The sequence below is a fragment of the Anomalospiza imberbis genome, chromosome 13, assembly GCF_031753505.1.
Source record: "Anomalospiza imberbis isolate Cuckoo-Finch-1a 21T00152 chromosome 13, ASM3175350v1, whole genome shotgun sequence".
In the NCBI taxonomy this organism is placed as follows: domain Eukaryota; kingdom Metazoa; phylum Chordata; class Aves; order Passeriformes; family Viduidae; genus Anomalospiza; species Anomalospiza imberbis.
Window position 1 is genome coordinate 15,334,376 of NC_089693.1, and position 25,573 is coordinate 15,359,948.

General features: G+C 38.9%; 1 protein-coding gene across 4 annotated transcripts in view; it reads right to left on the minus strand.

The window, feature by feature from the left end:
- Window positions 1-1,357: 1,357 nt before the first annotated feature.
- The window catches only part of TRPM1 (transient receptor potential cation channel subfamily M member 1), an 88,590-nt gene continuing 64,374 nt past the window's right edge, over window positions 1,358-25,573 (minus strand). For 2 of the 4 annotated variants that reach the window (XM_068204162.1, XM_068204166.1), the window contains 14 exons: window positions 24,408-24,548; window positions 23,762-23,791; window positions 22,240-22,529; window positions 21,515-21,743; window positions 19,939-20,061; window positions 19,469-19,600; window positions 17,377-17,505; window positions 16,814-17,065; window positions 16,090-16,264; window positions 12,977-12,997; window positions 11,236-11,380; window positions 8,959-9,158; window positions 7,707-7,839; window positions 1,358-5,816 (listed from right to left, as the gene is read on the minus strand). In XM_068204162.1, the coding sequence (XP_068060263.1) occupies window positions 4,553-5,816; window positions 7,707-7,839; window positions 8,959-9,158; window positions 11,236-11,380; window positions 12,977-12,997; window positions 16,090-16,264; window positions 16,814-17,065; window positions 17,377-17,505; window positions 19,469-19,600; window positions 19,939-20,061; window positions 21,515-21,743; window positions 22,240-22,529; window positions 23,762-23,791; window positions 24,408-24,548 (3,264 nt within the window). In that variant the 3' untranslated portion in view covers window positions 1,358-4,552. Of the gene's footprint in view, window positions 5,817-7,706; window positions 7,840-8,958; window positions 9,159-11,235; window positions 11,381-12,976; window positions 12,998-16,071; window positions 16,265-16,813; window positions 17,066-17,376; window positions 17,506-19,468; window positions 19,601-19,938; window positions 20,062-21,514; window positions 21,744-22,239; window positions 22,530-23,761; window positions 23,792-24,407; window positions 24,549-25,573 lie in introns of all 4 variants that reach the window. The other 2 variants (XM_068204164.1, XM_068204165.1) reach the window with 2 other exon arrangements.

Sequence of the window (25,573 nt, forward strand, 5' to 3'; positions counted from 1 at the left end):
AGCAAAATAAAATTGCAGTTTTAAGAAAATCTGTAGTCTTTGTCTCACTTCTCCCAAGGGTTGTGGTTTGTCAGCCTACAATGCAAAGTACTGCTGGGTGCTGTTTTATGCCTATCCCAAACTCCTGTGCCTGGCACAATTTGAAATTGTCTTTAAATGGCCACATCAACCAGGTCCTTACATCACTTTTGCCTTCCTGTCCGATCCTAGATCACAACAGGGGATCGAAAGCCACAATTAGGCTGAATTTTCAGCTTAGGTGACTGCTGCATATGGTAGAATATTTATCTGCAATGGCAGCAGTGAGATGAAAACATCCCTAGGGCTAATGTAGTCTCATAACCCAGCAAACAGAGGCTAATTGTCACTGCTAGTAAGAGGCCACAGGCTTTATGCTGACTTTGTAAGGCCTCAGGACTGAGGCTTGTCAGATCTGCATTGTCTGAACTTGCCTTAACCTGCCTCGAGCTATCCCTTGTTTGTTTAGCTGTGAAAGCAATTTTTCTAATGACAAGGAAATTCAGGTTTATTTGTACAATTTAAAGGCCAGTGATGAAAAACAAGATATAACTTTGTGGCTCTCATAAAAATACCCCTAAAGTAGCAAAAAAAAAAAGGAGAAAGAAACAACATGAACATCACGCTCACCCTACAAAGGACCTGGGATGCTGACAGCTGGCAGTGTGTCCTCACTATCCTCACTGTAGCCACTGACCATTACACCCAGAGGATCAGAGCAGGTGTCAATAAGCATCAAAATAAGGGGTAGATAGTAGGAAGTGTGCAGCTAATAACTTTAGCTTTTTCTGGTTTTCCATTAGTCGCATAGTAGTATTCTTTTCTGTTCTCTCTTCTTGTCTCTTCTCTAGATGGATCTAAACTAATAACAATTAATATATTAGACTATTAAAACTTGTTACACTAACAATAAATTCTCAACTTTACATCCAAGGCTCCCAACAGCTTTTGAGTGCAACACTAATTCAGGCAGAAGTGACCTGCTGGACAAGACAGTGCTGCAGAAGCATCTGTGGGACGCCAGCACCGTGCCCAAGGACTGCAGTCGTTTGGAAAACTCACCTGCTCCATATGAAGGGCTCCAGCAGTACACTGGCTTTGTGGCAGCCCAGAACACCTGTAACAGGGCACAGTCCTGTTACTCATCTTGCAGAGCTAATGAAGTGATCCTGTTAACATCCTTGGTCATGCAGTTCCTCGTGTTCCTGTTTCCTGACAAAGCCTTGCAGATGTGTTCTTTTTTTTTTATTTATTTAGAAGAACAGATAAATATTTTGCCGAAGATGTCAAGCACAGAACCTTGGAAAGCATCCAAATAAGCAGCATGGAGGAACCATAGTTGGAAGGTTTCAATGGCTGCTTTAATGAATTAGTAAGTAATATGGAAAATGGGCTTTCTTGATTCTCAGGTACCGTTCTCCAGCTTCTAAAATGGATAGAGTGACTCTGCAACAGGAGAGGCTTGTGAGAGCAAAGTTAAGCTAGTCCCTGAATGATGCAATGTAAAAAGGGGCAATTCATGGAATCAGGTCATGAACCTGCCTTTGTGAATATGACAGTTAGTCACTGGGTTGAAAACATTTGCCTTGAGGGAGAGGGAAATGTTTGTATTGCAAGATACTGTAAGGTGAACAGATTTGAATTACCTCAGAGTAATGTCTCTGCATAGACATAGCCCTAGAGTACACACCCCTTCAGCTTGACCTGCTTCAGTATAGGTCAAGCACATAATAAATCATGGCAATGGAATTCACAGTGACATTGCTGTGAAGTCACCACATGGTTAGCAGTGAAAAGGGACACATCTTCCTGAAAAGCAGTGTTAAACATGCCTCTTCAGAAATGCAAATTCTCTGCCTGCATCCTTTCAGCCAGTATTCAAGAAAGCACAGAGGCAGACATGCAAATGTATTGGTCATTATTCTGCTTAGTGAGCTCCAAATCTACTATTAGTCTTTTATGCACATATAAAACCATATTTAAATCTTATTAAAATGGCTGTTTGTCTAAAATGACTGCCAAAACCAGTGCTGTTACTTCATATGTAATGGCAGAGAGGTTGTCATTCAGTTCATGCTGTGTGAGAGCACAGAAAATATCCAAACCTCTTAAAATCATCCATCTATAGAAAATTTTATGCAAAATTACTGGCAAGTGTTAAGAAAAAAAATTTGCTTAGAAGATGTTTGGCCCATGCACTGCATAAGAAGCAACAGATTAGTGAAGTGTTTGGACATTACAGAGAAAAAACTGGTCTATTGAATTAATTTACCATATTTTTCATGTGTTTCTTTATAAATATTTTTACACAAAGGAAGTATATAAATACAAAGGTAAAATATTTTTGTTTGTAATCTACATGCTATCAGATAAATTTTCAATGTAAGTTCTAAAAAAATTAAGTGGTTGAAAGCATGATTAACACACATTTTATACAGACAATGTAACAAGAGGCATGCAACTCACTGTATTTCATTCCACAATGCATACTGCTTGTTTTGCACAGTGCTGAAAAGCTGCATCCCTTTGTGTTTGTTAATGAATCCATTTCTGGTGAATGTGCAGGCAAACAATAAAAAGGCATTGGCAAACTGGAGGCTATTTTAACCACATATACACAATGGCTATGTAGTTGCACAGAATGGTAACACAGAAGTAAACATGGAAGTGAAACAATTTCAAATGTCATTCTGTTTTTACAAAAGGTCAAGTTCCCTAAGTTGAAGAAAAGAGAAGCCCACATAAAAAGCAAATGCCAACACTGTTCCAACAACAGTGAAACCAGTAAACCTGCTGGTAAGAACCAAGACAGCCAAACTCCAAAAGAAATGATGACTGAACTTTGTGAAACGTCTGTGCACTTCCATGATCATTTAGTTTGGTAACAGTACTTCAGGGTATAAGAATGGATGGAGTATGAAAATACAATGCAAACAATACAAATCAGATACCATTAATTCATTTATAGAGTCTTCCATCAATCTCTGCATTTCAAAATGCTGTAAGCATCATCAAGGAGGACATTGAGACCTGCACTGTGGGGCTGATGGTGAGTGAAAAAAGAAATGATGTCTTTTCAAAATAGCACATAAATGAGTTCTGATGGGTAATGAGTCGAGCATAAACCTTTGACCAGTGTTCTCTGCCTTTAACTCATTTTCAAAATTGTCTGCTCAGTGGTAAGCATCCCCTGTGAAGAGAGGTGCTGAATATTTGGGAAATCAAAGTTCCTAAAACTTAACAGGGAAGAATAACCCAAATAACACCCTGCTATTATGAAGAAAATTACCAAAACCTAGTACTTAGAATGCCACTGCAGCAACAAGTGCTCTGGATACATCTAACTAGGGATGTCGATTTCCACTCTTAGTCCTCAACTTTTACTGTAGAGACTTTTTTCTCCTTTGACATCTGTTTTTGAAATTTACTCAAGAAAATGTCCAGAATTTCTATTCTCATCTGGAAAATCTATATTTTGTTTAGATGGACTCCTAGAAACTGTTCCTTGTTCCTCATGTGTCATAATGAAATTGCAAAATGGAAGATGAATTTGTCACAGTAGATTTGTTTCAAGCAAAGGTCAGCTGTATTTTGATCTCACCTGATCAGAACACCTTTCCTGTTCTGTTTTGATTTGTTTTCCCTTGCAGGCATCTAAGAAAAGTCAGAATCTTGTTCTAAGTCTACATGGACTTCTGTTGTAATCCTCATTTATACAAAACACTAATGCAGATCTTGGATTTCTATTATTAAAATATCCATGTACTTGATATTCTTAGAATTTCCCTAAACATTTTGAAACAATGATCACTGTTTTTCAACAGTTTAAGGCTGTCAGCATGCTTTGGGTTGGGGACAGAGGTGATCCTGAAAGCAAGATTATGCCACTAAAGTTCAAGGACAGATCAAGAATACGTCTACCTGTGGCTTTCTAGGTCAGATTTCTCCAACTGTATTTTGCCACTCTGACCTATTTTAGTGGATGAAAACTGCCATGTCATGCCATTCTGAAAGAGAAGCTAAGCAGCATGCACGAAATCAGAAGTGAAAGAGGGGACTGCATAATTTTTCCTTGCCTCCAACAATTTTGTTTTGATCTGAAAAACACCAAAGCTACAAAGAAACCAGCTGCATAAGTAAGGATAAAACTAAGGCTGGTTAAAAATTTGTTCAGTTTGAGAAATCTTCTGATAAAATTATTATATTATAATATTGCTCTTCCTCTAAGAGCTTTTTTTAATGAGCTTGTCAGTAAATGAGCTTATGAGGGAGGCTGAAATGGAACAAAGGAATAGCTATATAGTCAGCATCTGTGGACTGTACCTACTTTTTATCTGCCCCTGAGAGAACATTTCCCTTCCACCCAACCCAGAAAACATTTATTTAAGAACAGAACATGTATGTATTAAGTTTAAAAGAAGATAAATACATATATTCATAATTCTTCTTTAGACATTAATTTTAAAATCCCTATTTTGTTCAATTAGTCACTCTGCTTTCTCAGCTGTTGGTAAAACAGGGCCCATAAGCCACTTTAACATTCAGTTTCTGTGGATGCATTTTCTTGCCTGGTTTTCTGTTCTTCTGTTGCACTGCCAAACGCTACCACCAAATTAGTTACACTGCTGGCATGTCCTGGTCTATTTAATTTGTCCTTCACAGACTTGGCTTTCCGGGAATGGCTGTGCAAACTCTTGGAGCGTACTGATGGGAACCCAGGAGTCCTTTCTGGCTTTGCTGACAGGAAATTCTCCTTCTCAGCCTTGACAGGGGCAGGCATAGAGGTGTAAGAGGCACTCATACCTGCTTCACCAACATTACTATCATCGTCTGTGTCCATCTGCTTCTCCTCTGCTTGCCTTTCTGCTTCAGAGATCAACCCGGGGTATTCTGGAGGACGCTCTTGAGAAAGCTGCTGCTCAACTTCGTATTTCCACTCCGTGGCCCACTGTTCAATTGTAGAAGGGCACACCTGATCCATAATGGTACTGTACTCTGAGGTCCAGTTGTTAACTCCTCCAACCAGCTTTCCACCTTGTGCAAAAATAAAGCTCCTTGACTTCATCATAGTGGTTTGACAAGCACTGAAAGTTTCAGGAGGAAAATAGCGCATTGCTTTGGATTTGTCCAAGGGATAAGAGATAGTTGCTTCTAACTTGGTACGTTCTACTTTTAACTGAGTGTTCTGAAAATCTGGTCCTGCTACTGACTGACTGTTCGTAACAGCATTCATCTGGTTTACACTTTGAGGAATCATCCCATCGCTACTGAAAACCCCCTGCTTTTCACTCCCCAAACCGTTGGAACCAGAATGGGGTCTGGAAACATTCTGTGCAATTTCTAATGTAGATTTACTGTGATCTGCTGTAGCGACTGCATTAGGACTTGAGGTATGGAGTCCAGTTTGCTGTTCTGGAACCAGCATCCTTGGGTCTGCTCCATCTTCTTTGGTACCAATAGAATGGGCTTTTTTACGCATGGCTGGTGACATAGGCGTGGTGCTGTCATCATAGGTCAGCTCGTCACCACCGATGTGGTATTTGTACATGCTGTAGCCATCAGAGCTGTTGACACTGCTCTGCCTCAGGAGATAGGCAGCATCACACTCTGACGAAGCCCGTGAGCGCGTGTACGTCAGCTCGGATTTGTCGATGCCCGCCAGCTTCTCCAGAGCATTCACCATCCGACCGGAGAGCTCCTCCAGCTGAGACAGCCGCAGGTCGACTGTCTGGAGAGAAGCTTTCATGAAATGTTCTCTTTCATTCACTTCTTCTAGTCTCATAGACATATTTTCAACTCTGTGGAGTATAAAAAAGGAAGCAGAGAACAGAACCTGTAGAATGGTGCAAAAACCCATTACAGGCACCCAGCTCCTGATTTCTTCCTAAGGCAGAATTTTGTGGTGTGTATCATGCCTTGTTCTTTCTTCCTATGGGTAGCAACAAAAGAATGAGCATTTTCTTGTCATCTGTACCTGGTATCTTGCTTTCTGTACACCATAATAGAGAGGTATTTGAACTTTGCCCTTATATTCATGGCAGGAGAGCCCTTAGGGACAGACTACTATTAACATTTCTGCATGTGCCACCCACTGCGTGCTCAGTTGTTCTCTTTCACTGTGAAGCATCAAATTAGTTACATGAAAAGTACTTTCTAATGACATGCTCACAGAGTGACTTAACATCCAAGCATGTTGTAAAACAGGTTCTGCAGCTGTATGAGAGAGAAACATATACTGGTGTTGATGAGATTGCTTTTTTTCTTGAAATACCTTTCTATTTTGTATCAGCTGAAGGGATTGGAACTATTGTCTAGTTCAATTAAAATAATACTTTTTCCCATTTTCTTCTTATAATTTATATCATAGTGGATGTGATGGTACTAGAAAAATGCATCAAAAAGTAATTAACGGGAATATGGCTTAGAAATCATATACTAATAAATCTACTGTGGAAATTAATTTAACCTTTTCTTGCTCCCATACACAAAAGATGACAAAGCATCTGGAGCAAGGAGCCATGAGAAATAAGCAAATCTGCTTTGTGGCCATAGACCATAGTGAATCAGTGAGGCTTATCAGCCCTGTTTTATTCTCTGCCACAATACCTAGGAATTTGACAAATTGCCACAGATAACCAGTGTGATAGAATATATGTAGCAGGTTTAATTTACTTCTCTATTCTCAAATTTCAAATATAATAATGCAAGATGTTCAGGGCCCCTCTCGAGAGATAGAATTTTATCTATTAAAGAATTATATGGCTCACAGAGCTAATTCATAACAAATGTTAAAAAGAAGATACAAATAGATATATAGATAAATAGTATGTGGACTACTTAATCAACAAATATATCTATCTACAATATATCTATCTCATATACTCTGAGATAGATTAAGGTGAAAGAGTGTTTAAAATGTGTATGATTTTCATTACAGGAAGAATTTTTCCTAATTTCAAGGAAGTGACAAAAGACCCCATCTCTTGACTTACTCAGATCTACTGACAGAATAGAGAACAGTGCCTTTGAGAACAGTGCTGCCAAATGACCTGGTAAAAAAGGCTGCTGCCTTTAGCACTGTGTGCTTACACAGCAATGTGCAAATATTACCTAGTCCTCAGAGCAAGCATAATGATTAACATGAGAATATTCTCCATCTTTTAAATGGAGAAGTTCATACTGAAAAGCTAAATGCCTTGTTCAAAGCCTGCAAGAGAATCTGTGGTAGAGATTAAAATTCAGCAGTTGTGACTGCCAGACCCTAATGTAAACCACAGGTCCAAGGGAAGAACCCTCAGTGCTTTTGTCATTAAGCTCCAACATGTTTCTCATGGTTGGATGAACTGTTGGAAGCTCAAAAGCAGCAGTTTTCTCAAATGGATAAAAAGCATCACTGTGATCCTCAGATGGATAAGAGGTATAAAATTCATCATAAGCAGAGATGTTCTTGTAACAAAGCTACCCAAACCAGCAGATTTAGTGACATAACAGAAGGAATAACAAGAAGTTTGCTCTTTTGAGAGATGCACCTGCTCAGATAGTTATTTGGGATTCAGATCAGCTTCTGAGTTGGTGGTGGCTTTCTTCAAGATCAAAATCTTTTGTATTTTCATTCAACCATGGGTATAAAGAAGATATTAAAAACTGTTCCCAATAAATGGAGTGGATTTTTTTGTTACAATAGGTACCTTTCAGAGGTAACTCTGATGCGTTCATCGTTAGATGACTGCTGCTCATCCTCTTTCTCCTGGAAGTATTCTTCTACACACTGCTCTTCAAACTCATAGAGTTTTTTTAGCTCCTCATCATTCAGAAACAACTCTGTGCAAAAGAGAAGAACAAAAGAGGAGTTTCCTTTTTCTGAAATTCTGGCAGACAATTTAAATCCAAATTAGCAGTTTATTTTGGACATGGACATACTGCAGAGTCTACTCCTGCACTAAATGAACAGATGATTTTTTAAAAATAAGCAACGAGCACTTAGCTAAAGATGGGCAGAGCTGTGAAGGCAGTGGAATGCATTATGAACATCATCTGCTTCCATGGCCATCCACAGGGGGCTCGATGTTCTGAATGACTTTGACACTGTTTAACTGCTGTGCATTGAACAAACTGACTAGACTTTACAAGATAAAGACCTGGGCAATCTCTGCCAGTTTGACTGTTCCTTCATTCAAGTATTATTCTTAAAAGGATTCGAGTTATAGGCAACAGATAAACTTAACAGATTGTTCACAGATATTCTTTGGGTAAGATGTTAAGAAATTTCTAATCACATAAGAAAAATCCAAGGGGAATTTTGGGAACAATTCATCCTTTATCTGGATTTGTCTCTATGCATTTGGAAGGAGTGTCACATTTCCTTTTTTCCTTTTTCTTTTTCCTATTGTGCAAAAGCATTTCCAGTGAAATGTAGAAATAGAGGGATTTTGTGAGCCTCTGATTACTTCCATGAAGCAAATAATGAAATACTAATTAACAGTTACATAGTATGTTAGGAGAAGAATCCTCACAGTTTCCCTATGAAATGACAGATAAATCTCTAAATGATAGTGGGGATACTCGCAGTCTCAGATTGCTCACAATCACAGAGCTGACACTATAGCTGACATTTGAAACCGTATCCCTTCTGAAATTCCTATCTGCCCCTCCCAACATATGGGCTTCACCAGAACCTGGTAAACCCCTGAATTGAGTAGATACCACCTCACTGTTTTAAGAAAGCATGTTAAAGGAGGTCTTTATTAGCATCTGAGAGTTGCAAATTCTCAGGCACCCACAGAGCCCAAGAGTTTTAACTTGATACAAATACTGGCCCACACTGTCTTCTGCAAATACACTTGATGGGCAAGGTGAACAAAACAGTTCAGTGTTGTAGAAGCTGCTGCTTTCTGCTAATGTGCTGCACAGAGCTCAATTTAGAGAAGATTTCTTGCATACTCAGTCCCCTGTCCCGCTCGTCCTGGTCTCCATCACCCTTCTTGCAGCGGCAGCAGATCCGCTTGATGATGATGTAGATATGGCTGAAGATAATCATTGGTGGTGGCAGGACAGGTCTGTCATGGAATGTCATGATCAGTTGGTACCGCTGGAACTTCCAGACTTGGTTGGATATTGATTTTACCTCAAAGAAGGTATTGCTGAAAGGAAACATAGGTACAGTTTCTACGAGGTCCCTAATCTTACTTCTCATTGAGCAAGTACTATGTTGAAAAAAGCAGCAGCTAAATAACCTCATGGAGCCACATGATTTGCTTGGTTCAGCTCTTTGTTGGTGCTACTGAACTAACGATTAAATTGAACACTCATGATTTCTCTACTCCTTTTGAACACAGCAAACAGCAGGTGCTCTGCATCCCTCAGGCACCACTCAGAACAGTCCTCTCAGACCATTAGCTCCTACTGTACAAATCCCTTAGGTGCCAGTGAAAAGAAACTCACACAATTTATGCATCACATAATTGGTATTTTGGGACTTGGTTATAAACTATTTCTTTTAACACACACCAGTATTTGATGCCACACAAAGTATTAAATCCGTGAAAAGTATTTTGTATGCTAAACTCAGAAGCTTCACAAAGTATGCCTTTAATATGCTAATCAGCTTGACCTACATAGAAGACTTTTCAAGTTTTCACAGAATGTCCTAAATTCAAACTTTACTCCCTCAAACTTCTGATTCGAAAACATGGTACATATTCTTGTAAAGGAATTTATTCTTGTAAGCTTCAACATTTTTACAGCAAAGTAAGGTGTGTTTTAAAGATGTTTAATTTTGAAATTCAGTTGATAGGAAGTGATAGTAGTCAATCCAGAGATAACAATAGTCACAGTTATGAAATACCAGCTAAGAGAAAGCAGACTTGATATTCTGTCTTAGAAAAGGCTTTTCAAGCTATTTTAAAGTATCTTCAGACAGCTCACTCCACTTCTATGATGGTGATGGTACTGGAACTTCCTTTTTATATTTTCTGTCCACTTATTTCCTAACTTTATGTGCTTTAGAATATCTACATTCATAAAACCAGTTAAAACATCTCTTCGAAACCAAAGAATTCCTGTGTACACATAGATTTTACTTTCTTTAGGTTAAGTCTACATGAGACTATGATCAATGATAAATAATAATCTGTCTTCATTCCATGTCTCCTTTATAGCAGGAATTTCTCAGCTAGATCTCAGCCCTGTGCAAGCAGGTTGGGATGGCAGGAGTTAAGAGCATGACCTACTTCCCAAACTGCTGACTCCTTGGTCCTTCAGCCAATAATAGCTACCATTGTAAGATTCTTCCCCTTCTCCCCAGCTATGTGACTGGCATTTGAGTACTTTAAATTCGTGACCTTTTAAGCTACATACATCAAATGAAAGACAGGCTTTGTGAGCTGCAGATTTCTGGGCACACCAAGTACTATTTTTTGCATTTGTGACACAAGCTTACTCCGACAAGCCCTCCGACACTACACGTTTGAAGGCAACAAAAATGGATCACCTGCTTTTCTCAGGTGCTCTTTTCAGAAAGTATTGTCAGCAAGACATTATTTTTTAAATCCCTACATCATGAGAGGAAAAGCATGCAACCTAACTGCAAGTAGGAAGAACAAGCAGCAGAAATTTATTTAGTTTTATTCCAGATAAGTCTAAATATAGATACATGCATACTGCACACTGCATGGATTGGCCACAGACCTTGGCAACACACAGCCGTCCTCCCTGATGGGTCAAGGCAATACACACTATTTTTCAGGTCATGAAAGGACTCTGCAAGGCCCTAATTTCTTCTTCTAAATGGAAAACAAAGCAAGACAAAAGCCAGATGATGTAGTGGAAATGCCTCAGGCTTTTGACGTTCAGAGTTTTGTTCTGCTGTTCTCCTGCAGAGCTGTGACTGCCAGTGGCTACACGGGTTTCTGTCAGGTGTGTGCCAGGTTTCATGGATCCTATTTCTCATCTTTCCAGAACAGCCTTGAGGCCTGTCACTATCCATTAGAAGGTAATTGGAAGTAGCCAGGTTCTCTCACATCCATTGCAATCTCTGGCAAATTCAAAGCCACCTTTCCTCACTCTTCTCCAGGGTACACCCTGCTGCCAGTATTTGCCAGTCCCATCCATGGAATAATGAGATTCTGAGTGAATGCAAACCCTTGCAGAATCAGTTGATGGGTTCAAACAGAAACTTTATCTTGACAATAAGACAAAAATTCATGATTGTTTACATACTTGAAGACAGCAATCAGCAGGTTTACCAACAGGATATTTGCTACCAAAAGGTAGCAGGCCATAATAGCAGGAGTGAGCCAGGCCCCAGGGATGCACGGAGGGAGGCGTTTACCATCATCATCATAAAGATTGTCCCCACAAGGAGCTGAAGGAAAAACAAGAAAGGTATTTTTCACAAATCGCCTGATACTAAGAAATGCTATTCACATTTATTTAATGATGACACATGCATAAATGTTGCCAAATTTTGTCCATTTATTTCCAGGAGCAAGTATGTGTAATTTCTACTTCAAATTCTTCTTCCATATTAGTGAACAGAAAGGCAACTCCTTACTGTACAGTATGGCTTTCTATTCCCATTCCCATGCATTTTCTTTTTCTCACAGTAACAGTCAAAGACCAGATCTTAAAGCGTACACTTAAATATTAATAGTGGAATTACAAACAAATTATTAAACCTACCTTGCCAAAGAGATAAAAGCATTGCTTTAGTGGTAACAGATTGCTGAGCATAAATTCAACATTTATGGGGTATTGAAGAGTATCGAAGAGGCCTTTAGTGGCCCTGACCAGCTTCACGGGGGGTTTACACCTACGTCCCCTCTGCACACCTGTCCCTGCCTGAGCTATGTCTCACCCCTGCCTCCAGGATGGACCTTGGACCAGTGTTAGTCCCCTGGATGGACCCTTCTGTCTCTGGCCCTGTCTCTTTCTGCCCCTTACTGGATTCCCTAGATGGATCCCAGACTATTACTTGACCTGTCTGGGGCTGTTAATGTTAGCAGCAGGTTAATGCTAACAAAAAGATCAAATTCTAAAATGAAAATTTCATAGTAACAGCAAAATAAGACCACTGAGAATGGGATAAAAATTGAGAATATTGATCAAACCAATATAAAATAATTACCTGAAGTAATTCTAAGATTATATAGGTTGTCTTGGGTAAGAGCTGTCTTGGAGTTGGGTAAATGCAGCAATTTAGTTCTGTCTGCAAGTGCAGTGCCAATATATCTGATTTCAAATACAAGGCTAACTTTTGGAACTATTTAGTAGCAGGTAAAGTTTTTGTCAGCCACAGGTTCCTTAGCTGTAATCTAAGCAAATATGAAGTCTGACAGAGTTCATAACAGATTTACTTTATGTGAATAGAAAACCCAGTATTTTTAAACATTTTGCAAAAATCACAATGCTTCAACCTCACTTGAAAAATACTTCAAAATATTTGAACATAAACTAGGCTTATTTACTGAGGTCTCAAAGAGCTGTTTGGACTGTAATTAACAAGATTTATTTTACTTGCTTTTCAAACATTAGACCTAAATTTTTTCCTGGTTTTCCTAAGAGAAGTATAGCAGGAAAGTTAAGTGAATCCTAATTTTATTCAAATGGACCAATAAAAATACTGCCAAAACCACAGTAATATTGTATCTAGGTAATCAAAGGGAATTAGTTATATAATGCCGCTTATGCATCATCATTTTAAAAACCCAATTATTTTACTGTTGGTGTACTAGAAACAAGTCTTAACAACAACTTAAACTCAGTTAAAACATCTGATCTGCATTTTGTATTAAAATATTTCCCTCTGCTTATTTTTGAATGAATCTATTACAGTAGAAAAACAACATTTACACCTGAATGTTGCATGAGTGCTGTAATTAAAATATGAGTAACTAGTCAAGAAAAACATTAATGAACATATTCAGCTAAATGAGATAATCAGCTCTCCCCAGAGACTTACGATTGATTTCCATGGCATAGACTGAACACCAGTCCAAAGGAATGGAATAGAAAGGAGGCAGGGAGAGAAAAAAGAAAACAACACAATAATAAACAGAATCCAAAAAAAGATGATTGGAAATACAGTTCTGCTGCCAAGAAAAGATAAGCAACTCAAATGTCAGAACAGTAGACACATATGCTGAGAAAAAATGTCTTTATTAAAAATGCATTGCATTCTGCAATTTCCTTTTCATGCTGTTTCCCCAAATGTTACACGTGGCAGCAAACTAATGATAATAATATAGCACAAAATGCTTCTGGCAGATGATCATTTATATATACACGGTATTTCTGGCAAGTAAACAAAATGGCCATCAACACAAAGCAACTCAAAATTATCACACAAAAATAATTCTTTCAGCTATTATGGAAACATTTTCTCTTTTTTTTTTCTTTTTCTTTTTTTTTCTTTTTTTTTAAACCACGCTGGCTTTGAATCTGTCACCTGTTTCATTTGAATAGCTACATTTCCATTAATAGGCGTGGTATCTCACATTGTAATAACATCAGTATCATTAATGCCCATTTTGACTACCAGTCTGGATACTTGCCTGCCAATTCCTAAATGTTGGTAAGAAAAGTCACACTATTGAAAGAAACTCAACCAGGCTTCTTTATTGTTTAAGAATATCATGCTGTTGAGTACAAGATGCTGAGAACTTCTTGCTCATCACAAGATCTTCCTGGGGAGCATTAGGGAAAGTGTTACCAGCAAATTAAGAGAGGTAATTATTCACCTCTACTCAGCTCTGCTGAAACCATGTCTGGACTTGTGTGTGTGGTTCTTGGCTCCCCCATGGAAATCAGGCATGGACACATCAGAATAGTCCAGTCACGGGCCACTGAGATTACTAAGGAGACTGGACTATCTGAGAAATGAGGCAAGACTGAGAAAGCTGGGATAATTTAGTCTAGAGACAGTCAAGGAGATCTTACCAATGCTATAAATACCTGATGATGTGTGGGAGAAAAGAACACAGGGCCAGACTCTTCTCAGTGAAAGGAGAAGCAGCAGTGGGCAAAGGTGGAAAGATGGGCAATTCCATTTAAACTGGGCTGTCCAGAGAGGCTGCACAGTCTTCATCCTTCAAGATACTGTAAACATCACTGCACAGTCCCTAAGCAATCTAGGATAAATCTAATTTACCCTGTTTTGAGCAGGAAAGTTCAACTGGATGATCTCCAAAAGTATCTTTCAAGCCCAGCAAATTCTGTGACTTGTGATCTCCAGATGAATCTATAGGATTCTCTGTATCCTTGGAGAAGTTACTGACAAAGTCCAACTACCTTCTTTCAGAGGGAAAATTTGATGAAATACTTTTTCCATAAATTGTTTACACTCCTGGACCTTGCCAAAACCAGCTATTAGCTCTTGAGTCAGAGTCACATTAGACTGCCCATAGCCATTACTCCCCAATGACTTCTGAGGCTGCTTTTGTGGTGTGTTTATAGAGAACCACAGACTGATTAGAGTGAAAATTTCTTACTGAAAGCAAAAAGATCTTTGGGAGTCAATCCACAGACTTCTACACAGCAGAAATATGCAGAACAATCATAAGGCAGTGTAGAAGAATGCCTTGCATAGGCAAATTATTTTATTATTAAAACAACATAAACCCACACATTTCCAAGTTAGTTTATGCTTAGGCTACTAACACAGCAAAACTTCTGATCTGGGAAGGACCAAGTAGCTGAACTTGTACAACCAGAAAGCCCAAACCTTTTGACCTTCAAATCTTTTCCAGTGCTGAAGAAAGATTTCCAATCCAAAGCATGCTGAGTATATGACTGAGAAATGACTGGAAGCATGAGAGAAGCCTGGGACACCTCTTACACTAAAGAGATGGCTGGTAAGGTGTGAGTTTTGATTTATAAGGAAATCCAACTGTCTACACTGGCAAACATTCTGTGTTCAAGCTGAACATGAGATAAGGGATAGCCCATTACAGTCACTTCCTCTCCATGGGAGAACTGTCCCACTTGTGAACCAGGATAAGCTCAGGTTCTCTCATGTGCACCAAGACTGCAGTATCAGACAGCAGATGACTGGCTTGACCTTTCACTAGTCAAGAGTGACTTACTGTACCCTAAGTTACATTAATGAAACAAGCATGCATTAGGAAAACAAAGCTGATCTGATTGTGCACTGTTCAGAAACAGACTAATGACACTTTATTCCTTGCTAAACAGTCAAAGTACACTTTAACGACATTTAGAATAAAAGCTTCTCATGATGATGAATCTTAATGGTTTTTGAACTTAGACCTTCAGGTTCTTCAGTCTTCCACTTCCCTACATATCAGTATATGCAGGTGACTGAAGTAACACACAAAGCTGAAGCAGCAGCTTGTATTGTTTCAGATAAAGTGCAAACTACATGATACACGCTAGAGGAGGCCAGCTGCACATTGGACTGTCGTACAAATTTCAAATATTAACATGAAATTAGCAGTAACAGGACAGCTTACATGTCCTTTAAAATATTGACAGGTATTTTTTAAAGTGTGCAGGATTCCTGCAAGAAAGGCTATTTCCAGATCCAAAGCTAATAAAGTGGAGATTGCTTTTTTGTTTTGTTTTCCCATAGGTATAGAAAAGAACAACACGAGTGATTCATGAAATGGAAACTGGGAGTAAAGATGCATGAGCTCATTGCTCGTGAGTTGAAGATGAAAGGATATGTGTATTTTAACCTCCCTGCACAAGGGACTTATTTCTTTTCTTCTTCTGTTAGAACTGACTCTTAGTAAACCTTTGAATGAAAAGAACATTTCAGAATGACTTCTGTTGATCCCTGCAAGTAAACAGAACACTTCACACTCCCATACTCATGGACAGGAGAATATTCCAGACTACATCCCTGTGTTAACTGAATTTGAATATAAACCAAGAGAGCAGACATGCGGGTGGGGAAGAGAAAATTGCTCAGTTTCAGGTCTGCCACAAGAAAACAACGACAATATCATCATAAAGCAAAAACACTACTTCCAAATTAAAAGCATTCTTTAATTTGGATCTGATCATCTGCCTCAGAAACAGGAAACAGACTCTTACTATGAATTCTACTCTTACGGTCTATCTGGTCAGCGAACACCTCTCCGTAGATCATCCAGTAGGGCATGTAGAAGATGTTGCGAGCCAGTCTCCAGGAGGGCTCCTCATCTGGGTGCAGGATAGCCTGGCGGGCTACTCCAAAGCTCATCAGAACCACAAGCATGATGACCACAAAGTACAGCATGTCAATCATCTGCATGGAGAGACCACAGAGAGGCTCTCAGCACCACCAGGGAGCACAGTGGCAGCAGCAGGTCTGTCTGCCAGCATGCATTACAGCAAACAAGAAAATAGCGAGAATCTTCTGGACATCGTGCTTTAAGTACTACTCAGGTGTTAAGCATACATACAAATGCAGAGAAAGCAGTTACTTAAAGGAATACCAGATTATATTTCAAAATACTTAAAATGCTGAAATCTTTGCTATCCCAGTTCTCCTTTGCATCAATGTAGTATACTGTGCTTTCAGCACAGACCTCCTCTGTGGCTGCAAAGAGATGATATAATAATCACTGCAGTATCATGTCCTGTGCACAGCTGATGGGCTTCTGGATAATGCTGGTGTACCTGTAATCTGGTATTGCATGAGTATAACATCTTGTGTGTGTGCATGAAATTCATATGGCAACTTTTCACAGGCTGTATTCAGTCTTACTCGATAGAAAACCTCTTTTTAAAGCAGAATAGAATTTAGTTTCCCACTGAGTTCTTAGATATAATTTATAGCAATTTAGGCACTAACCATCTTTCCAATCATCATGACGTAAGGTCCCAGATATTTGTTCACACCAAAGATATCTAGTACTCTAATGTACCAGAAAATGATATCTACGCAGTAAATCACTCTTCCATAACCCATGTAAGGCTGGTTCTGCAGGCGAAGAATTGCTCCTATGATAAATACTGAAATAGCCACCAGGTCAGTAATATTCCAGTATTCCTGGAGCCAAACTTTGATTTTTTGGCTCAGCTTGCCAGGCTCTGACATTAGAATCTGAAATAAAAAACAAACAAATGAATATACAACAAAAAAAAAACAATTAAAAAACCTCCAAGTTACATTTTTGAAGCAATGGCCATGAAAAATGACCAGTCTTGTAATATTCAACAGGTGTCTGAGGCCCCCTCCACTGTCAGCAAAATTTGCTTCAAACAAGAACATTTTTAGTTATTAGTATATTTAGAATATGAGACTCTTCTCTCTCCTGTGTGACCTCTCAACCCTGTGCACAAGTCCATGCCATTATAATCTCTAAAGCAAGCTTTTTCTAAGGATTATGAGATGTTGGTATGGGCAGACTTTACCTCTCTGACTTTCTCCAAAGCCAGTGTCACAATGTAGGAGATGACAATCCATTCCTGGACTGATGGCCACCGTTCCATCCGCACCAAGATGATGTAATTAAATAACATCAAGTAACCAAGGTATGATATCTGCCAAAAAAGAGGAAAATCCTTTATGGACTCTAGATGATGTATCCTAGGATCCTTCCAAATTAGGCAGTATTACTTGAGGTGACTTGCACAAACAAAAAAATTCCAGTCTCCACTAATTTCCATTACAAACTCCTGGATTATTAGTGTAAGCCAAAAGAGCTAAAACTCAGATTTCTATAACCACTCGTGTAAATGTCAAACTGGTGGTGCTGGTATCTCCAAGCTGCACAGCAGCCTTTGGTGACCAGCCAAACTAAAAAATTCTGAGACCTTAGGAATCCAGAGATAAGAAATGAAAAAGGATTCAATGACTTTAAGGGGGGAAAAAAACTTGGAAGCAAAACAGTAACAAACCAAAAGATATTTCAGGGAGAAAATGGAGTTTTCTAAGGAATGGAATTTTCAGTGTGAAATCTTTACCCACCATCTCAAGGCAGATGTAAGGCAGAATAGGGAGTAAAGCTGTGAGCAGCACCTGCCTTGGGTAGGGCAAATAAAGAGCCATACAGCCCACTTGCTTTCTCCACTCTGTAGTGATGTGATTGAGCTCATCTGGGAAGAATACACTCTTCAGCTGAAGCCAGAGGCATACAAACTTCATTTCTCAGTCCCTCTTCCTACACTTGTTACTTAAATCCACCTGCATGGACAGTAGGTTTGCGGGTGTTTTGGTTACTTTAAGCAGCTCCTGGTCTCAGGAGCAAGTTTCTTGCTGAAGACTAATTCAGTGAGAGCAGAGAAGGCTGCATCACCAGAGAAGAAACATCAGACAGAAGGCAAGCAAATCCTCTTAGCTGAGGGGCCTGATAATGCATGAAAGCAAAGCCCCCTTTACTCAGTTCCCTAATAACTGTGCTAATTAGGGCAATCATATGAGCCTGTGTGTTGAAGCTAAGTGTGAAATATTCAGCTGCTGAAGACCCTTACTTGCACAAGAAAAAATATTTCCTTCTCTGCAGGAAGCAGGCCTGCTGCAAAGCCCTCCACACTGGCACAGCCACAGGCCTCCTAAAGGAATCCCAGAGGCTGTGGAACACAGGATCCAGACAGCTGAATTATCTCATTTGTTCAAAGAAGAAAACCAGCAATTCGAAAGTACTCTAAACTAGGCCCTTTATGCCTGGGGCTTTTTTAGTCTACTAAAATGTAATTTCTTTGCACTGTAAAACCACGTTGAATATTTTTCTTTGAAATTAAATAGGAATTTTGCTTTTAAATTATTAACTCAGACAGCAGAAAGGGATCAATGTAGTGTTGTGTGATTAAAATGTGCTAAAACTAAAAACCTGCATATTACTATGACCTATCAGGCATCCTAATCTTGAACACGTCAGAAACCAGTATACCTTTTACAGGGCACACACAAAATTTATGAGCAGTGAATAGATGTTCTATTATAACAGTTTAACACCAGATAATTCTTGATGCAATAAACAGAAAATAAGATGCTTGTCAAAAAAAAGTATTTTAGTTTAGATTGGTTTTAATTGTTTTAATAAAAGTACCCATGAAGTCTTAGCAGACTGGGATGTGTGCTCCCATCTAGGCTGCACCCATCTGAGCAACAGGGCAAATGGCAATGATACCATGGGGTTACTTCTTGGGTCCTAAAGGACATTTCAATGAAGAACAGGAGCCAGGTCGTTTAGAAAGCAAGAGAATCCAGCCTAGTTTGCATTGAGTGACTGGATTGCGGAGCTTGCATTTAGTTTGCTGTATTCCACACAGAGCTTCCTTCACAGCATGTAGGAGCTTTAGAGGCTGACAATGTAAGCTTCAGTTATCCATTCTGTTTCACCGTCTGTGCATTTTCCTCTAAATAAAGGGAGTGCTTTACTCATCATATTCCACAAAAGTAAGTAAAATATTTATTACATGGTTATTACTTTTACATTGGAATGCTTTCAGTTTCACAGGTGTGAGAAAAATTATCACTATCAGTTTAGTCACCATGACTTACTGTGTAGAACCAAAATTTGACAATAGGTGCATTGTAGAACTCATAGATCTTTGTTCCAATTGGAAGGCTCTGCTGTTTTTTCTTTCCATTCTCTTCATCCCCTTTTCGGGAGCCTGTATCTGCATTTGCATCCTGGAAGACCAAAGTTGTCAGATTCCATCAATACACAGCAGTAAAAATAGTAGTTTTCCTCAACCACAGCCCCAGCCAACTGTTAACTATGCAGGGATCCCCCTGAGCAACAGACCTCTTTTTAAAAGTATATAAATAGAATTCTGCAAATCTGTGCAACTACACAGATGCCCTGTGACCTGAGAATCCAGCCTATACCCTCCCATAACTGGCAGTCTCTTTTTATCCCCCAGAGGCAGTTGAGATTTTAACCTGAGTGAGCTACAGCATAATCAGAAAAGTCAGAAAAATGAGCACTCCTGAGATATTAGAACTTTCTAATAATCTCAATTACTGACCGCATTTTCCTCCTCTTTTTCTTTGCCTTCCTCATTTTCTTTTGATGTCTGGTAGGAATAGTCATCATAACTGCGATACTCCAAGAAAAGGATGGTGGGAGGGAAGAGAATTCCCATTATAACCTGTGAACAAGAAAGAATTCAACTCAAAATTGGTTTATATTGTGGATTTCGCAACAAGGTAGGTCCCAACCCAAAATTTTTCTTTGTATAGTATTCAAGATATTCTGCCACCCTCAAGCCTATAGAAATGAGTAAGTACTTAAGAAGCATTGGTAATAAGGTATTTAATCAACTGTGGCACCCTGGAAAGCCTCCCATCTCCATAAATACCCTGCAATTAAGAATTGTGCTCCAAAATTAGTGTGCAGAAAAATGCCATGGAACGGACACAGTGGTGGTTAGAAGCCTTCAGGTTTGTTACTGGAGTTTATATTCAGACATCTACTATCATTAGTTTTAATAGTTAAAAAAACTATGAAAGGTAAAAGAATCTTTGCAAATAGCCCTGGGAAAATTCTCTTACTATATGAGATTGCTTAGATACAGAAACACAAGCCAAAGTACAGAAAAGGAGCAGAGAAAAGAAGGCAGGCAGTGAAATTAGAACAAACATCAGGAGTTTGATTAATTCTTTGGAGAAAAGAAAGGAAAATAATAAACAGATTTGGGAAGTACCATGATGCAATCTGAAAGGCAGGACAGTTGCCTGAAGATTTTAAACAGGTTTAACAGGGAGATATGGGAAAGTGGAAATAAACTGAGAATGGCAGAGACAGCGCAATGTGTATGTCAGCAAACTTGGGACTCTGACCTGGGAAGACAGATACAGCACTTTGTCAGTAAGAGGGATTTAAGGAAATAAGGAGGTGAGCAGGATGTGTCTCCATATGGGTGACAGCAACTGCATAACTCAACAAAGAAAGGATTCTATTCACATGAAAATACATACAAGCCAACACTGCTCTGCTTCCTTAGTGTTGACTCACTCATGGTTTCTTTTCTGTGAGAGCCCCCTCACATTACTTGTTTTTTTTTTGTAAATCAAACAATTAGGAAATCTTAAAGTCAGTAAGAGAGACTGCATCATCAAACCACAGAAGCAGGAAATAAAAATCACACGGTTTCACACAATGCAATTGCACAGATTTCACTCTTTTCAACACCGAGTCTCAACTGGCATAATATTAAGCAATTTAAGAAGCATGCATCCACATATGGTTTATTTTATCTCTATTCCCATTGCATGGACCCCATTGGAAATATTTTTGCTTGTCTACAACTAATTTTTAATAGAAAGAGTATGTTTTCAATTAAAAAATCTCATGCTTTATTGAAAGCCACGAGTTCTCTCTCAGATTCCAATCAGGCTAAGTGTTTTATGGAGTTATATTTTCCTTTGTCATGGTGTAATATGCCTTAGATATCCTGAAATTGGAAACAAAAGAATTTGGCTTTAAAACAGATATGTTCTTAAAACATCTCTAAGTAAGTGACTTTTGCTATACAAATACTATGTATAACAAAGTGCTGCATCCAACAAACTCTCTTTGGAAATGATGCAGAACAGAAATACCTTAAGGCCGGGGTTTTTCCGCATGCGCAGTCGCCCCATCCACATGTCTGTCAGGAGCATCTGGCTGCAGGTGTGAGCAATGAAGTCCCTGTGTTTAGCTGCCACAGCCAACTTCAGGCAGGTAGAATTACTCCAGTTTTTCAGCTCGTATGTCAGCAGTTTCATGGCAATCTGCTCATCATGTTTATAGGACTGATCCAAGAGTTCAACAGCCAGCTGGCCAAAATCTCTGGAACAAGATAAGGTCAGTGAAGTTACACTTAGAAATCAGTCTGCTTTGGTGTTTTAGCTCTGTTCACTGGGCATCATGCTTATCCACACACATGTAGAGTGACAAGAACAACTAATCTCAAGCTTAATTTGGGAGAGTCTACAAAAGTTCCCAACAAACCGTTAGTGAACAGAGGGAATTTGTTTAGACCAATAACATCTTAAAGATAGTTTAGATATGTCATCAGATACTCCTTAATTTCTGGGAGTAAATTCTAAAAATAACTTTGTGAAATAGAACTAGCTAGTTTTACAGAGAAGCTGAAGAAAGAATGCATTCTGTCAGGAAAAAATACAAGTCTTCTCCTTGCTAGTGTTGCCTTGAGATCCAGAGACCATGTTTTGCCTTGGCTTTCTGTGAAACTACACTTAGAAATTATTGTACTGAACTAAAAGTAAAGTTTCTCAGCAAGCTTGTAGCAAGTGGATATAAAATCTGCTCTACATCTACTAACTTTGAGTTGTTGTCCAGATCCTGAGAAATGTCATCCACCAGCTCACTCTCTGAAGACTCATGGGCCATAGACTTGTAGAGTTTACAAGCCACAAGTGCTTTGGCCATGGATTCCTCCCCTCGTTGCCAAAGGAACAGGGCCATCTTCTGCCGTTTCATGAGCACAGCCCACACCATCAGCTCATGAAAGGGGTACTGAAAGCGGCTGACTTCTGGGTCATCCACATCAATATCAATCTCTTCCTCCTTTTTCTTCTTTTTCTTCTTCCCTTTGGTGGGAGGCTCATCATCCTGGGAAGAAAAATTGCTCCCATCAGCTTTTAACAGCTCACCTGACAACAGCACCATGCATGGAACAAGTACTGAGAGGAAACAATAATGCTCAAAGTTCTAAGTTGGTTTTGCTGTTTGCTACCATGAATGCAACAGGACAGAGCATGCACTGGGCAAGCACACACAGACTCAGATTTTATTCAGGGTGCTGTTTCTTGTACACGTAATTACAAGTCACCCATCCTGGAAAAGTGCAGTAGAGCCCCTTGGTACTGAAGGCAACCCTTCACACTGCATTGTACACAGATCTCTACTTCATGTGGAATTGCACAGGCTGGTCTGCAACAAATTAATATTTAATGAATTCCTCTGCAGTGTCAGTGGGACTCTAACAAAGCTGAATTCCCTACAGGTAGGCTCCACTGTCATTTCTGATTCCATATGCCTGTGATTCTGATTCCTCTATCCCTGCACATCTTCCAGGTACCAGAGCACTTTTCTGACTGATGTGCAGGCCATGGCAACATGCAAAAGGCAAAGACAGGCACACAGCACCCTTAAGAACAGCAAGATACCAAAGGGAGTCTTCACCTTGGAATAAGTAATCTCCTCTTATGTATGCAGTGCACCTGGAAGGTATTAAGTATCCCATTTCTTAAGGGGATAGGGAGGATAGGCCATTACTACAGGAACCAACATGGAAGCAACTGAAGGGAAGTAGTGACAATGAAGCAGGATCCTGAAGGGAGAAAAGCCATGATTGGGAAATTAGGGTTTTAAAAATGTACGAAGAACATTGCATATATTAGACAGAGCTCATCATCACTGTAGACCTTGAGTCCAATCTCAGAAGTGGATTGCAAGTAAAAGAAATTACTGTTCTACAAAATCCGTTCTCATTCAAACAAGCTCAGCATTATGCACTATTTTTCAACAAAATGTGAATTTAAATCCAAATTCAGAATTCAACCTCCCACAACATTTTCAAAGATGACTCTTCAGCAACTGAGCATGTACTTCTCCTTGAGCAGTTTTAACTGCTGCAAGTGGTGACCTCTGTCTTCTATGGAAAATTCAGGGGTCATCAATTGCACAAAGGATTTACCACCTCTGAAGCACAAGACATAAAATCTCAAATGGAGGACAAGAAATTAGGTCCTCTACACCCTAGGAAAATCAAATAAAAACAAAAGGGTATTGTACCAGGAAATGTTTTGATAAAACCAGTATTTTTAATAAATCCAACTTACCTCCATTCCCAGTAGTTTAAGAGCTTTTGGCTGAATATTAAAAAAATAGAAAAGAAAATCAGTTAGATGAGAGGAAAATTTGAAAGAACAAACAATACCAAGCAAACCCAATTTTACTTACAAATGTACAGCATTTATTATGAAATGTACTGTTATACATAATTGCACCAATAATGCTGCAATTAGTTACTACTCTTAATTTAAATTGCATTTGCAGGAATGCAATGGGTTAGGAAATATCTATCCTCCACTCAAAGGAAAAATGTTAATTCAGACTGAAGAGTTAAATGAATAATTTGATACATAATGTTTTGAGAATTAAAATCACCACATGGTCACAAAAGCCAAAAGAAAAGAAAAGTGCTTTTAAGCGCACTACAGTTTGGAATATATGGATTGTAAACTACTGAAACAGGAGGAAATTCACCTCCAGATCTGTGTATTTATCACCTCTCATGTCCTCACATCCTTTAAAACAGACATCTTACAACTTTCTTATATAACTTCACTCTTGGAGTTTCAACTTCTACCTTGCAGCACTTCTTTAGAATTTAATATGCAGTGTTTCACAAAAACAAAGGAACAGAGAATTACTTATTTTTTACCACCAACTCAATGGCCACATCTAAGATTAATTCATTCTTACCCTCTTTGGTCCAAATAAATTATTATAAAGAGTCCGAAAACTTTTCCGAGTGTAGTTGCAGCGATAGGCTCCACCCATGAGATATTCCAGGACAAGACCAATATCTATTAGGCTGATATGATAGTCTGGTGGAAGATTTCCCTACAAAAAAACCCCCCACAACTTAACAAGGATTTAGGGTTAAGAAAATGACATAGATTAAATTGCCTGGCTAGACATATGTCACGATTAAATTGGAACATGGGTATTATTTACAGCCACTGAGTTCAGTTTTCAAACATTTGTGTGAAAGTAACTGATTCACGTAATGATAATTTTTGGGATCATAGCTTTTTGGTTTTGTTGTCAGCAGAATTCATATTTCTGAGCAAATTTTCATTTGATTTACTCATATATGAGTGTCCATACAAGTTTATGTTGTTTACAAGGGTTATATTCATGAACTTAAGAAACTGTACTAATTATCATTAATCCAGTATAAAAGCATGGCAATTTCATGGTGACTATTCCTGATAATCATACTTTACATACTTTTTAATGGAAACTTAAATTTCATCACATTATCTACAGCTCAGACTACAATGCAGACCATGATTAATGTGCAGCAAACTCTTAATTTTGGCAGTTACAGCTCAAACTGGATAATTGTATTGACTCCACTGGAAAAGACGGTGCTACATTGTCCAAGCTACATCCTACAGCAATGACTGATTCTACATCACCACTGAGCAGCTGCTATGATGGAACAACTACAGCCTAAGGAAGCACATCACCTCCAGGTTAACCCAACTGAATCCCCGGGATTGCCGCTGAGGGAGGGAGCATGGAAATGCAATGGAAAAGAGGAGAGACAGACAGACAGCAGAATGCAGAGGAACGTTAGTGACACTCACAGTGACAACACTGAATGAGAAAAGTGTTAAGTTATGAAGCAGATGAATATGAATTATGTATTAAGACAGTACTGCATAATCCCCACATCTGGACCTCCCTGGAATAACTGGGAGTTTTCCGTGCAGAAATTAATACAGACAATTTCATGTAGCTGAATTTTACTGAATAAAAGCTTCAAAACCTCTAAGAAAGAAAATTTGACAATCTTACAATGACCCCCCCTATTCACATACAATGAACACATTTTCATGTAACGGAAACAAATGAATAAC